Raw genomic sequence first — 14,876 nt, 5'->3', positions numbered from 1 at the left:
CCACAGCCAAAGTGGATGATCTGTATATAGAAGCACAGAAATATTTTCCTGCCCTTTGAAACCCTTCTGATGCAGTTGTGTGAACAGTCCTGACCCAAAAGATAAAATCAGTCATGAGGTTCTTTAGGTGTAGTCGAAGCTGCATTCTGCAGCATCTGTATGAAGTTTAGATTCCCTGTGATTTTCATTACCAAGAGATTTCTTGAGTTATTGATGAGAAAGAAATATGAAAATTTTGAATTATTTAATGACTTCAAAAAGCCAAGAATCCCTAGTTATGAGAATCTATAGGTTATTAATAATAGTTGTCAGTTATAGAGCATCTATTACATGCCAGGTGCTTTATATACATTATTGCTAATCCTCACGAAAGCCCTATCGGTTTTCCATTTTACAGAAGAAAAAACTGAGACTCCAAGAGGTTCAGTGACCTAAAGAAGATCACACAGCAGTAAAGCAGAGATTCAGCCAAAGCTCTCAGGCACTGCCACCCAAGGCATGTTCTTTTTTGTTTTGTTTTGTTCTTGGGTTTTATTTTTGTTTTTGTTTTTGTTTTTTTGAGACAGGGCCTCACTGTATCACCCAGGCTGGAGTGCAGTGGTTCAGTCACAGCTCACTGCAGCCTCAACCTCCTGGTCTCAAGTGATCCTCCTGCTTCAGCCTCCCAAGTAGCTGGGACTACAGGTGCACGCCACCGCATCTGGCTAATTTTTAATTTTTTTGTAGAGGCAGGATCTGTATGTTGCTGAGGCTGGTCTCAAACTCCTAGGCTTAAGCAGTCCTCCTGCCTTGACCTCCCAAAGTGTTAGGATTACAGTCATGAGCTGTAATATTAAGCATGATGTGTTCTTTGACATACACGTTGTCTCTGTCTCCAGGGGAGATGAAGGGTGTGATTGCCTAGCCTAGTCACACAGGAGGTGCTCAGAATGTGTTAGTTTAACCTGAATATATTGAGAAAGAGCTTCCCTCATGTACACCCTGCCCAAAGTATCCAAGTTAGGCCACTCCTTCCCTTACATGGATAGCAGAGATTGAGCCTTTCTTCCTGCAACCTGATTCAACCAGAGAGCAGCCCCAGCATCTGGGGCATAGTATTCCTAGTGTCGGGGGTGTTGGGGCTACCCCGTGGTTAAGTCTCAGAACAAATGGGGAATAGTAAATGAATCACTTCTGAAAAGAAGGGTTTAAAAAAAAAAAAAAACACACACAGAGTAATAATTGAATTGAAAATGAAACAGAAAATACTGAGTTAGCTGTCACTCTCCAGTTTGTCATAGAAATCCATTTGGATCAAATAGGACCTTCCCCTCTCCTCACTGTTTATTCAAAAGCAATGTCAGATGTTTGCATGGTATTTGTGGTTATTTCATTGTATTCTTGTTGCACTTAAGAAAAATAATCTTGACAGAATGAATCATGTAGCTGTTTTATTGCTGTATGACCTTGTGTAAGTCACTGAACCTCTTGGAGCCTCAGTTTTTCTGTAAAATGAGAAACAGGGCTTTTGTGAAGATTAGCAATAATATACACAAGGCACCTGGTACATAATGGTGTAAAACTAAAATAATATTAAAAGTCTACTTTTACTGGGTTGGTTTTCTTTCCAGGAACTTAAATCTGTGTTATACCTGAAAGTACCCTGCTTTCTAAGGTTTCACTTATTTTTCTTTTTTTTGTTTTAGATAATAGAACATATCACTTTCAGGCAGAAGATGAACAGGATTATGTAGCGTAAGTAGTTTTGAAATAAAGGTGCAATGCCTTGGATTGAAAAAGCACCTCTCTCTTCATGATATACATTAACATTTTCTTTTCATTTGTAAGAACCTCACCTGGTGGCTCCATGCTTCTTTCTTGCCTGTGGGCCATGTTGCTCTTCTCTGTCTGTGGTTCTCCCTCTTGTCTACTCAATAAGTTCTGGTACCTCCTGCAAGATTCTGCTCAAGCCTCACCCTCTCTGGGGTTATAGCTCCCTACTCTCTGCCCATGGTCTCTTCATACCCTTCTGTGATCCTGTGGTGCATGTCTGTAGCCCTCTAGAGACCAAGGGCTTTTTGAGGACAAGGACCGTGCCTTATGCATCTTTTAATCACATCCCCTGCCCTCAGGAGGGGCCTTTGCTCAGTTTTTGGTGGCCAAACATATCAGCCAGCCTACCTGGACACTTGACCGTTACTGTAAGAGAAACAGGAGAGCCGGGCCCTAAAGTAAGGAACACTGGCCTGTGCCTTTCACTGGGGTGAACAGAGTCAATAAAAAGGAGCTTGATACAGTGGGAAGGACCAGGTTGGTATCACTTACTCCTGGGTTGGAGTTTTGCCCTTACCTGACCAGGTATGCAACCTTAGATAGTCCCTCGCCCCTTTTTTAAAACACTAGCCCTGGTCCTGAGCCGTCTTTATTCTCTCCTCTGTCCTGTAGCCTGCCTAGACTGAAAAAGGCAGTGTGTGACTATTACAAATCTCAGCTGCTTGGGAGAGGGATGTTTTTGTTAAAGTGAGCAATTAGTGTTCACTTTTTTTTTTTTTTATTTCTAATGAGTACTTGGGGTAATTTGGACCGAGTTTGATAAACTATCAAACTTCCTGTCCCATCAGTGGCACAGAATACATGCTGTGTTCCTCTCTTATTTCTGGAGAGCCACAGAATTCCGCTCATACCCTTTTTGCCTTACACTCACCCCTTTTCTGTCTCCCAGTTGCTTACTTGCTTTTGTTATTGCTCACACACACACAGTCTTCTCTGGGGAATTTTACTCTTCCCATTTCAAAGGAGAAATGATAAAGGATCAGAAAGAGAAGAGAACGTGGGTAGAAAAGATATGGAAGTGGGAGGAACAGGGTGGTGAAAGAATACTGAGAGAGAAGGTAGAAAGACAAAGGAAAAGGAGGAGAAAGGTCTAATTAGCCATGCATTATTTGAATATTTAATGAATGCCAGCTGTATGCCAAGACTATGCAAAGCCTTGAGAATACAACATTAAATTAGACGGAGCCCCTGCCCTGAAGGAACTGCATCTCTACTGCAGGAGGCTGTCATAGGTGCGACATAGTGCAGGTGCTAAGAGTAGGGGCAGAGGAGGCCATGTGCTGCAGGAATAGACTCGGGACACACACCCTCATGGCTTCCTGGGGTTGTTGCTCAGAGATGACTTCCAAGAGGAAGGTAAGCCTGAGCTGGCTCATGAACATAGGGGAGTGTTGTAAATACTGTATGCTCCAGGCAGGAGGCTCTGATGACACAGAAACAGGATGAAATTGGAAGGAAGTGATTGATGACTTGGTGTTATGGGTATAGAGTTGGTGGACTGAAAGGTGACTAGAAGTCAATGAGAAAGGAAGAAGTCAGAGGCCTGGCCCTCCACCCACAGATTCAGAGAGAGGTACTATTTATAATAAACATGGGTAATAGTTACTGAGATGTTATGTGCTAAATGCACTTCATGTCTTATTAATCCTCACAACCCCAGAAAGTAGGGACTTTTGTTCCTAGTTTGCAAATGAGGAAACAGAGGCACAATGTGCACATGGTAACAGTCCGGTAAGCTAGGATTTGAACCCGGACAGAATTCCACAGTCACCTTGGAATATTGTTTTTCCTTATCTGATTTTGTTCTCTCCTCCTCATTTCCCTTTCTCAAAACCCTAAGTGGAACACAGGTGAGTAATTTGGGTGAGGCAGGGAACACAACCACTTTGTTTTCCCTTATGACTGAAACTCAGGCCTTCAATATTTTATTTACTCTTAGGACTTAACAGGTAATTCAGTCCCAGTTTTGTTAGAGATTCATTTCCTGCCCATGAGACTTAACATTTTTCAGTACAAGGATTACGTGGCCCATCCTGAAGTTGTACATTTTGCACTTTGCAGTTTTGTTTTGTTTTTGAGACAAGGTTTCACTCTGTCACACATGCTGGAGTACAGTGGCATGATTATAGCTCAGCTGCAGCCTCAGTCTCCCAGGCTCAGGTGATCCTCCTGTCTCAGCCTTCCAAGTAGCTAGTGCTACAAGCATACATCACCACTCCCAGCTAATGTTTCTTTCTTTTTTTTTTTTTTTTTTTTTTTTTAGGAGCCATGAGGTCTTGCTGCTGTTACCCAGACTGGCCTCAAACTCCTGAGCTCAAGCCATCCTCCCACCTCGACCCCACGAAGTGCTGGGATTACAGGCGTGAGCTACAGTGCCCGGCCTGCTTTCTCTTTGGGTGCTGGTGGTGAGAGGGGAACTTCGTTTTGAGTGCTGTAGGAGGTAATGGCAGTCCACAAAGAAAGCACATGCCCCAGAGGGAAGCCTTAGTTCTTCACTTACCTCCAGGTTACAGAGAGGCAGTTTCGCTGCGTCACTGAGTTTATTTTTCATATGAAAGTGTTCGATGAAGTTGAATGAAAAAATTTCTTCTCACTGAGGAAAGTTCACAAAGAGCAGATGCATGTTAGACTCATTTGGCTTCTTGTCCAGGCTCTGCTGGCTACTGGCTTGTGTGTGTGTGTGTGAAGTCTCGCTTTGTCGCCCAGGCTGGAGTGCAGTGGCGCGATCTCGACTCACTGCAACCTATTCCTCCCAGGTTCAAGCAATTCTGCTGCCTCAGCCTTGCAAGTACCTGGGACTACAGGCACCCGCCACCATGCCTGGCTAATTTTTTTGTATTTTTAGTAGAGACGAGGTTTCACCATGTTAGCCAGAATGGTCTCGATCTCCTGACCTCGTGATTTGCCCGCCTCAGCCTCCCAAAGTGCTGGGATTACAGGTGTGAGCGTGGCTTTTTTTAAACGAGATCTCTCTATGTTGCCCAGGCTGGACTTGAACTCCTAGGCTAGAGTGATCTTCCCGCTTCAGCCTCCCCAGTAGCTGGGACTACATACATGCACTACAGTGGTTAGTGGGTTTTTAACCTTAGGCAGATCATCTGGCTTCAGGCTTCTCATCAGTAAGATGCGATTATGTACCTCGATTGCAGAATTTTGAGAGGATAAGGTATGTAAAGCCCTTAGCACAGTGCCAAGTTATTTTTTATCTTATAAAACTCAAAACTACTTTTAAAGTATTAAAATACAATTATTCATTCTTTATGCTTTTGAGTATGCTTACTTGAAAATAATTTAAAAGTTAAAAAATGTTGTCACAAATGATCACTGTGATTCTTGGTCCTTTTGAAATTTAGCCATTTGTTTCCACCAAATTTGAATTATTTTCTCTAGAAAATTATCTTTTAAATATACTTTTTCTGATTATCATGACAACTTCTTTATTTATTTGTCATGAGCTCCTGAGTAAAGAGGTAAATGGAAGGAACTCTGAAAAAGTGAGTCAACAAAAGTGTTTTCTTATTCCCATCTGGTCTGACACAATCCAGGCTAGGACCTTAGGCAAGTCATATAACTTCAGTTTCCTCATCTATAAAGTATTATAAACCCTAACTTAGAGGCATGTTGGAAGATTCTACAGGTTGAGTATCCCTTATTTGAAATGCTTGGGACCACAACTGTTTTGGATTTTGAATTTGGGCTGTTCGATTTATATGTTAAAAATTGTGTACATAGTAGATACTGGCCAATGTTAGCCAAATGCTATAATGCCTGAGGAAAGCAAAACAGAGGCTTTGCAGTCATATGAAAAGTCCAGTAACATCAGTGCCGCTGATAAAATGCAGTGGTCAGTCCTGTTGAACCCAGGTTCTTGATTTGTTTTTAACAAAACAATTTCTAGTTTCTAACTTCAAACTAACTGATATAAAAATACTGTTTTAATCTTCTAAAAGGTATAAAATCCCCCCATTCCTTCTGCATATGAATTCCTAGACCGTTGGTTTTGAAATGTTCAGTTTTCTGAATCACAGTAGAAGTTAAGCTGTGATATGTGTATTTCTCCCAACATAGTGAAAGTGAGCGCCACCTAGAGTCAAAGGTGTGACTTGCATTGTTCACATATTCCAAAAACATAATTTGGTTTTTAATTATTATGCTCTCACTATTGCTTATTCAAAATCTTTTGTATAGTGCTTTGTTTCATATCCATTTCATTCAGCGATATGCAAAAAAAATGAGAGACTCAATTCTGAACCTCTGTATTGTCTGTTGAGAATAAACATTAGCTGTCTATCTAGTAACTAAAAAAATTAACAGTGGTTTGGAAATGTTTTTTATTTTCTTCTTAAGAAATCAATTTGGCTTTTTTCTCATTTATGAAAGTAATACAAGCTCATTATAGTTTTGAAAAATTACAGAAAGGCACAAAGTCGAGCAATTACTCTATCAGTTGTTTTCTATAGAAAATCACTCAGAAAAAAACCACTATTGACATATTGGTGAAATTCCTTTTAGCCTTTAATACATACATATATTTAAATTTGGGATTATATCATTATATTAGTCCATTCTCACACTGCTATAAAGAAATACCCTAGACTGGGTAATTTATAAAGGAAAGAAGTTTAATTGACTCACAGTTCCACATGGCTGAGGGGGCCTCAGGAGAGTTACAATTATGGTGGAAGGGCAGCAAACATGTCTTTCTTCACGTGGCATCAGGAGAGAGAAGTGTGTGGAGCAAAGAGGAAAGAGCTCCTTATAAAACCATCAGATCTCAATGCACTCACTATCATGAGAACAGCATGGGGGAAACTGCCGCCTAGATCCAATCACCTCCCACAGTGGTCTCTGCCCAGACACGTGGGGATTATGGAGATTACAATTCAAGATGAGATTTGGATGGGGAAACAAATCCAAACCTTATCAATCATATAATAGGTTTTTTTGTTGTTGATTTCACAAAACACTATATTATGAGCATTTATTCAGTGTCACCCAAAAATTATTTGAAAATGTACACTTTAATGCCTACTTAACTGTTCTACTTTGTGGTTATTTCATGCCTTATTAATCAACTCCCTGTTGTTGGATTTTTAGGTTATTTTAGTAACAAAGGGTTATTTTGTTTGGGACATATGTTAGTCATACTGTATATAAGTAAATAATCTGCAGTCTTCATTTAATACTATAAATGTCATCATGTTTCCATGTTAATATGCCTTTTTCGTAAGTAGAAGTTTTTATGGCTGCTAATGAAATAGCCCTTCATTTTCACTGTTCAGTGTCCCCACTGACATGGACTTGCAGAAAACACATACCTTTTGCTGAACTCCTTTTCTTGCCCCTCTCCATTTCTCATTCTTTCTTTCTCATCCTTGCATTGGATGGGTCCCTCACTGAGTCCTCTCCATTCCAACATTCCCTTTATTCAATATGTCCACACAGAAATGCAGTCTCCTTGTATATTCGTTCAAGTCCTCAGTTATATTGATTTTTTACTTTTCTCATCTGCTCCTCTCAGCTCTCTCATTTTCCCCTGTGTGTCGCTTTCCATTCTTTAACTCTCATCTTCCTTCAAGTTTGATTTCTTTGTTTTTCATCACTTTATTGCTATTTTGGAAGGGGGCTTCTCTTTTGGAATTACTTGACAAAAGTAGATTTTTTTTTTTGCAGTACCAAAAAAAAAGAAAGAAAAAAAGGCCATGCTCTTATAAAGGCCTTTTTCCTCTTATGTTTTTGCCAACAGATGGATATCAGTATTGACAAATAGCAAAGAAGAGGCCCTAACCATGGCCTTCCGTGGAGAGCAGAGTACGGGAGAGAACAGCCTGGAAGACCTGACAAAAGCCATTATTGAGGATGTCCAGCGGCTCCCAGGGAATGACATTTGCTGCGATTGTGGCTCATCAGGTTTTTATCCCCATATCTGAACAATCATTTACAACATCCTTTCTCTTCCTGTAGAACATAAAATGATCTACTTATTGAAAAACCTTAACCCCTGTGGACACTCACATACACACACAAAACACGTCTTCCCAAAGTGATTTTTCCTACTGCTGAGCTGCTTTTACCTATCCTGTTTTCTCTACCTGGAAAGCCCCCTCTTGCTCTCCTAGATGTCACTGCCAAAATACTACCTTTCCTATAAGGTCCGGGTATATAAGCACCATAGACGTTATGGAGAGAGTAGGGGGCGTGGAGTCCACATTTTGTATCACTGTCCGCCACTCACAGCCTGGACAATCTCACGCTGAGTCCCTTTACTATTCTGATTCATAGTTTCCTTATCCTAAAAAAATGGGTCAATAAACCTCTTGCTATGGCACGGTGGCTCACGCCTGTAATCCCAGCACTTTGGGAGGCTGAGGTGAGCGGATCACTTGAGGTCAGAAGTTTGAGACCAGCCTGGGCAACATGGTGAAACCCCATTGCTGTTAAAAATTCACAAACTAGCTGGGCGAGTTGAGGGGCACCTGTAATCCCAGCTACTCAGAAGGTAGAAGAATCATTTCAACCTGCGAGGCAGAGGTTGCAGTGAGCCAAGATTGCCCATTGCACTTTAGCATGGGGACAGAGCGAAACTGTCTCAAAAAAAAAAAAAAGAAAGAAAAGAAAATGGTACATGTGAAATCAACTGACATGTGGTACATGATTTTCATTCCTTCCTACTCAGCCACATCCTCCCTAACCTCTATATCACATTGAAGTCACCTTCTCCCAAACTTGTATTTTCAAATATCTCTATATTACCTATGTATTGGCAACAGCTAACATTGAGTATTCCCACTGTACTGAGAAGCGTGCTAGGTGTTTTGCTTATCTCAGTGAATCCTTGCAGAACCCCTGTGAGCAAGATGCCAATGTTCCCATTTTACAGATGAGGAAACTGGTACTCAAAGAGGTTGAATGACTTGCATAAGGTCACACAGCTAGTAGGAGTCAGAACAAGGATGCAAACCTGGTATTCTTAAGCACTATGGTATACTTTTTTTACTGTTTTACTTGTGAAACTGGATTTTCTAAACAAGAAGCCATAAGCACCTCTGAGAGAAGTCTCAGATTTTCGCCATTATTGTGTACATGTGTGATAGTGACACACATATTGTCAGGAAATGGCAGGCAGGTAGTAAAATCTCAGGCATTGACCAATCAGGAAGACGCTTGACCCAGAGAGAGACACCTGAAGATTTGGCTAACATAAAAATAATAGTTCCCACTGTTCTAGGGCCATTGGAGGTTGTAGAAAAAAAGGCCTTAGGTCACTGAAAGAAACATTTGGCGTTCAATATTTACAGCTGTCTTATTACTAAGAGGTGCTCATGGGGAGGTGGTGACCAAAACCTGTTGGATTAACCTTAGTTGCAACTTGGAGGTTAATGATGGCTATAGAATCCATTCCCCTATGAGCAGTACTTAATAGACCTTCAATCCATCACTGTCAGAGGTGATAGTGGCAGTGAGGGAACATCTCTCACAGGCCTGAAGGTGTTACATAGGATCTCTTAAGAAAAGCCTTTCTCACATTTTCACAAGGATAAAGTGCTTAATTTTGTTTTCAATTCAGTATCAAAGGGAAACTTTTATTGTAGCCCCTAGGCTAAACCTCGAGTCCATTTCTTCTATTTAAGTCTTTCTTTCATTGTTGTTAACAATTTGTACTACTATTGTTTTAGCTTCCTCTGTACTTAGCACACTAAAATTAGATGTCTTTTAGTTTCATTGTCTTCAAAATTCTCTCCACAGAACCCACCTGGCTTTCAACCAACTTGGGTATTTTGACCTGTATAGAATGTTCTGGCATCCATAGGGAAATGGGGGTTCATATTTCTCGCATTCAGTCTTTGGAACTAGACAAATTAGGAACTTCTGAACTCTTGGTAAGTAGTGACCTGTACTTGGGAAGAATGATATTATTGTCATGAGTAATTTTAATATATTATTTTGGATTTTTTTATATGTCTGCCAAGTACAAAGAATTATAATTCCTGAATGTTGTGAGTTTGCGTAGATGTTTAAAAAGTAACTTTTGTTGTGTGTAATGTTGACTGTTTCTATTTCCTGTTTGAAGAAAGGATGAACCATACATGTCTATAAGTAGCTCAGTGAAATTGGCTCTTTTCTTTTGGGATGGGCTTCTTCAAAACTACTTTTTTCTTTTTGAATTAGTTTTCATATAACTCGCAGAAATAGCAGTTAAACTGAAATGTTCACATTACCTCATGCCTTCTGCTGTAAATAATGACTAAAGAGTTTATCTCAATTTTATTTTTATTATTTCTAAGTTAGTAAAAGTACACATGAATTATGAGTGGCTTGTTAACTATTGTCATAAAACCGGCTACTCTCTAGCCTGTAACTTCTTTAAGTAGTAAGGGAAGAAATTGTGTGAAGTTGTGGTGCTTAGCTTCTTAATCCAAAAAAGGGGTTATGTACACCTAAACTTGTTTTCCTTTACCCTCTGCCCTTCCCATCATGAGTCACCCAGATTTGGAGTTGTCATCAGGTCCAAATTGCTCCCCGAGATATACCAAAATACCGAAGGGGAGCCCTATTTGGCATCCCCCAAGTAGGATGCCTACTGGACAAATGTCCTGTCTTGCATAATTTTAACACTGGTGCACTGTGAAAGAGTCTGTACTAAGAGTGAAATTTTTAAATTAAAATATTACTTCTCAGACAGGAGGCTCACCCTTGAGCAGAACCTGAGTGAACCTGGGCTCAAAAAAAAGCTGAATGTCTAACTTATCAGTAGCCTTGACCAAAAAGGGCAGTTAGTGACCCAGCCAGCAGCCCTGGCCATCTGAGCATTCACTAAGCAATCGTGATCTGTCTTGTGTTCTATGCACAATACAAAACATTCCTTCTAATTTAGAAAGTAGGAAGTTACCATGCTGATACTTGGCTCCCTAGTTCACTTCAGGATTATAGAGAAAAGACACAGACTTAATACCTGTAACACATTCTTCTTTAGTGCACAAATGATGTCCCTCATCTCCTTGACCTGTATTAATGAAACCCAATTTGATGACAAGAAAGAGGAAAGTCCAAATCCTAAATGTTTGCCATGCAATAAACCCAAGATTTTTTCCCTCAAAGACGTGGTTGCGTGTATGTTTCTTAAACTTTGCATCCCAAAATTACATAAAATGATTAGAGGCCCTTCAGAAGACATTTTCTTAGAATGCTCTTGAACCCAGAAGGAAAATGCTTCCTGGGTCCTCTGCTGCCTGCAGCATCTTAATCTGTACCCAAATATAAAGTAATCAATCCTGTGTCCTTTTCTGTCCTGGGAGTAAATTTGTTCAATATAAAAAGGAAACATGATGGTGGTTGAAAAGCTATTGCTGTTCATTAAAAGTTTAGCCTAGATTCACAAATGGAGCCCGCTCTCTGTAATCTCAGATAGTTTGTATGTGTGTAGGGCCAGATTCTGTTCTAGCGTTTATCACATATTTGTAGACATGATTGATTTCCTTGTCAATGGCCCCACTAGACTCTGAGCACCTGTGGAAAGGAAACGTAGTTTACCCATTTCTGCATTTCCAGCACTTAGTTTGGTGCTTGGCACATGGTAGATGCTCAGTAAATATTTGTTGACCACATGGATGGTGGTTTGTATCCTGAGTCAAATGAGGGAAAATACATATTCATAAATCTCAAAAGCAAATAATAGGAGACTTAATTAGTAGCAAAGAGTTTGCTATATTGTGGTTTTGTTCTTTTTTTTTTTCTGTTACAGCTGGCCAAGAATGTAGGAAACAATAGTTTTAATGATATTATGGAAGCAAATTTACCCAGCCCCTCACCAAAACCCACCCCTTCAAGTGATATGTAAGTATTTGTGATATATTGAACTTTTTTTTTACCATTCTATAATTGTTTTTCCCAAAAAACTTCTTAGTTTTTTTTTTTGGCTGGGCGCGGTGGCTCATGCCTGTAATCCAACCACTTTGGGAGGTCGAGGTGGATGGATCACGAGGTCAGGAGATCAAGACCATCCTGGCTAACACGGTGAAACCCATCTCTATTAAAAATTTTGAAAAAAAAATTAGCCGGGCGTGGTGGCAGGCACTTATAGTCCCAGCTACTCTGGAGGCGGAGGCAGGAGAATGGCATGAACCCGGGAGGCAGAACTTGCAGTGAGCCGAGATCGCACTGCTGCACTCCAGCCTGGGCAACAGTGGGAGACTCCATCTCAAAAAAAAAAAAGTCTTTAGTTTTTTACAGTTTTTGTTTGTTTGTTTTTCAGAGCAAACCCCGTTGTCAGGGGAAAGCAGAGCAAAGAAAAGTATTTAGAAATGTATTTCTAGGATGCACAGATTCTTTTCACCTTCACCTTCCTCTAGGTAGCTGCAGCTGAGTACCTGTTCTGTGAAGCACAGATCGTCATGGGGGCAGTTCTCTCAAAAACATGGCGTATTGTGATGAGTAAGAGATATTCAAAGACAATGGGAAATTCCTGTTAGCCTGGCAAAAATCCAAATGCTTAAAAACCCACTCAGCAAGACTGGGGAAACTGACATTCTGTCTCATAGTATTGCCAGTAGGAGTACAAAACGGTACACTATGAAAAACAAATTAACCATATTTACCAAAATTATAAATGTACTTAACCCTTTGACTCGGCAGTCCCACTCCTGGGAATTTATTCCTATTCCATAATACAAAGAGATTAGGAACAAAAGAACGTCTGTAGGCATCTGATGAAATAGTCTATGGCAGAGTCACACAACAGAACACTATGAGATGGAAAAAAAAAAAAAAAAGCACAAATTACACTGAAAAGCTTTTCAAAAGTTCATTTGATTGTAAAACTACCATGAACAAATAAGACCTAAGTTTTACTTTACCAACTAGATAACAGCAAGTGCTCAAGCACATACACAGTGCAGTCGCCCACACCAGCATTTTTGAAATGTTTGCATGACCCAAACCTTGAAGGCACTGCTGCCAGATGAATGTCGTAACCTCATGGATTTTTATGTCCTGTTTCTCACGTGCGAAGCAGCATCAGCATCGCCTGGTCAGCTTTGCGCCTCGTTTAGTCATTTGGCCTCTGTTAGGCTTTCGCCTTCAAAATGTCTGTGGTTCTCCAGTATCACTAATGTTGTGGTTAAGGTCACAGATTTTGGAGCCAGACTGCTGGATTTCATATCATAGCTCTGCCTTTTCCTAAACTATGTGACCTTGGACAGGTAACTTTAATTGTCTGTGCCTTAGTTTCCTCATCCAGAACATATATCTACCTCATAGGGTTGTGGTGACAATTAAAGGGCTTGAATAAAAAGTGCTTGGAGCAGCATTTGGTCTACAGTTAGTGCTGTATAAGTATCTATTATTATTATTATTATTATTATTATTATTCGTCTGTAATAAGTGCTGTATAAGTATTTACTACTACTACTATTATTACTTCCTTGTTTGGCCAGTGACCCAGAGGCATAAAGTGAACCTCTTGTAACATGCAGTTTGATCACTCATTTAGTCTTTGATCAAATCCTTATGAGGCACCTTCCCTGCTTCAGGCACTCTTGTAAGTGCTGAAGATACAATAGCAAACAAGACAGAGTTTCTGTCCTGCTTACATTCTGAGGAGAGAATAACACAGGGAATTAAAAAGTCGGTAATACAATTACACATTGTATTAGGTGTTATGAAGAAAGTACAACAAGAGGAGGTGTTGAAGTGTGTGGGGAAGGGGAAGGGGGTATTTTTTTCAGGTTGAAGATGCGGAAAGTGCAGAGCTGAGGGGCATGAAGGCCCCCTCCCTGGGGGAAGCAGCCAGGCAGCTGAGTCATTGTGGGTGCCCCAAGGGGCAGAAGGAAGATGTGGAGGGAGAGAACTGAGCAAGAGGGAGATGGGGGGGAATGCTGGGCAAGATGGAGATGGGGCCAGATCATGTAGGTCAGGGACTGCCTGGGGATTTGATTGTGTAATTGAGAGGTTTTAAACAGGAGTGGCATGATCTGAGTTGTTTTCTAAATTATCTTTTTTTTGGCGGGGGGGGGATGGAGTTTCACTCTCATTGCCCAAGCTGGAGTGCAATAACATGATCTTGGCTCACTGCAACCTCCACTTCCCGGGTTCAAGCGATTCTCCTGTCTCAGCTTCCCGAGTAGCTGGGATTACAGGCATGCGCCACTACACCCGACTAGTTTTCTGTATTTTTAGTAGAGAAGGGGTTGCTTCATGTTGGTCAGGCTGGTCTCGAGCTTCATGTTGCTTCATGTTGGTCAGGCTGGTCTGGAACTCCCGACCTCAGATGATTCGCCTGCCTTGGCCTCCCAGTGTGCTGGGATTACAGGCATGAGCCAGCGCACCCGGCCTCTTAACTGATGATGTGATATTGGTTCTCAACCAAGGGTGACTTTGCCCCCAGAGATAGTCTAGTTGTCATGACTTGGACAGGTGCTATAGGCATCTGGTGGGTAGAGGTCCAGGATGGTGCTAAACATCCTATAATGCATAGGACAGCTGTCAAGAGAAAAGAATTACCCAGCCCCAAATGTCAGTAGGGCTGAGAATGAGAAACCCAGCTGTAGCTGATGTGTGAAGGACAGACTTGTGGGGAATGTGACGGGCCTGGGTGCCTATGGAAACAGACAGGGAAGAAGCTGTTAAACTAGATCCACTGAGCACTGAAGGTAAACTGGACAAAGGTGGTAGCAATGAAGGTAATGAAATGTGGTTGACTTTCCAATATATTTTGAGGGAGAGCCAACAGTTTTAATATGAGATGTTAAAGACGCTGTCAAGATGACACCCAAGGTTTTACATCTAGGTAAATAGATAGTAGCATTAACAAAAACAGAGTAGATGAGGAGAGGACTGGGTTTAAGGGGACAGAGGAGAAAAGTTGCCTTTATCAGCCATAGGACTAGAATTCTAGTGTCCAGATTTCCAGACAAATCTGTTTTCCACTGTCCCTATTACTTCAATGTCAGAAAACCTTAAATTGCAGGGGACCATGGGCTCAGTGCCCATAAAAAGTTGAAGGCATTGTGCCTAGTAAGAGGCCAGATACTTCCTATGGCCACAGAATTAGTGACCTAAGGGTAGAG

General features: G+C 41.0%; 1 protein-coding gene across 3 annotated transcripts in view; it reads left to right on the top strand.

Annotated features, from left to right (window-relative positions):
* The window catches only part of ASAP1 (ArfGAP with SH3 domain, ankyrin repeat and PH domain 1), a 407,767-nt gene that overhangs the window by 317,253 nt on the left and 75,638 nt on the right, over nt 1-14,876 (top strand). For all 3 annotated transcript variants that reach the window (XM_033203192.1, XM_033203191.1, XM_033203193.1), the window contains 4 exons: nt 1,686-1,734; nt 7,559-7,722; nt 9,559-9,692; nt 11,555-11,646. In XM_033203192.1, the coding sequence (XP_033059083.1) occupies nt 1,686-1,734; nt 7,559-7,722; nt 9,559-9,692; nt 11,555-11,646 (439 nt within the window). The remainder of the gene's footprint in view (nt 1-1,685; nt 1,735-7,558; nt 7,723-9,558; nt 9,693-11,554; nt 11,647-14,876) is intronic.

Source organism: Trachypithecus francoisi, unplaced genomic scaffold, assembly GCF_009764315.1.
Source record: "Trachypithecus francoisi isolate TF-2019V2 unplaced genomic scaffold, Tfra_2.0 Lachesis_group7, whole genome shotgun sequence".
NCBI lineage: Eukaryota > Metazoa > Chordata > Mammalia > Primates > Cercopithecidae > Trachypithecus > Trachypithecus francoisi.
The sequence above is the reverse complement of the archived record's forward strand: the minus strand, read 5'-3'. Positions and strand labels throughout refer to the sequence as shown.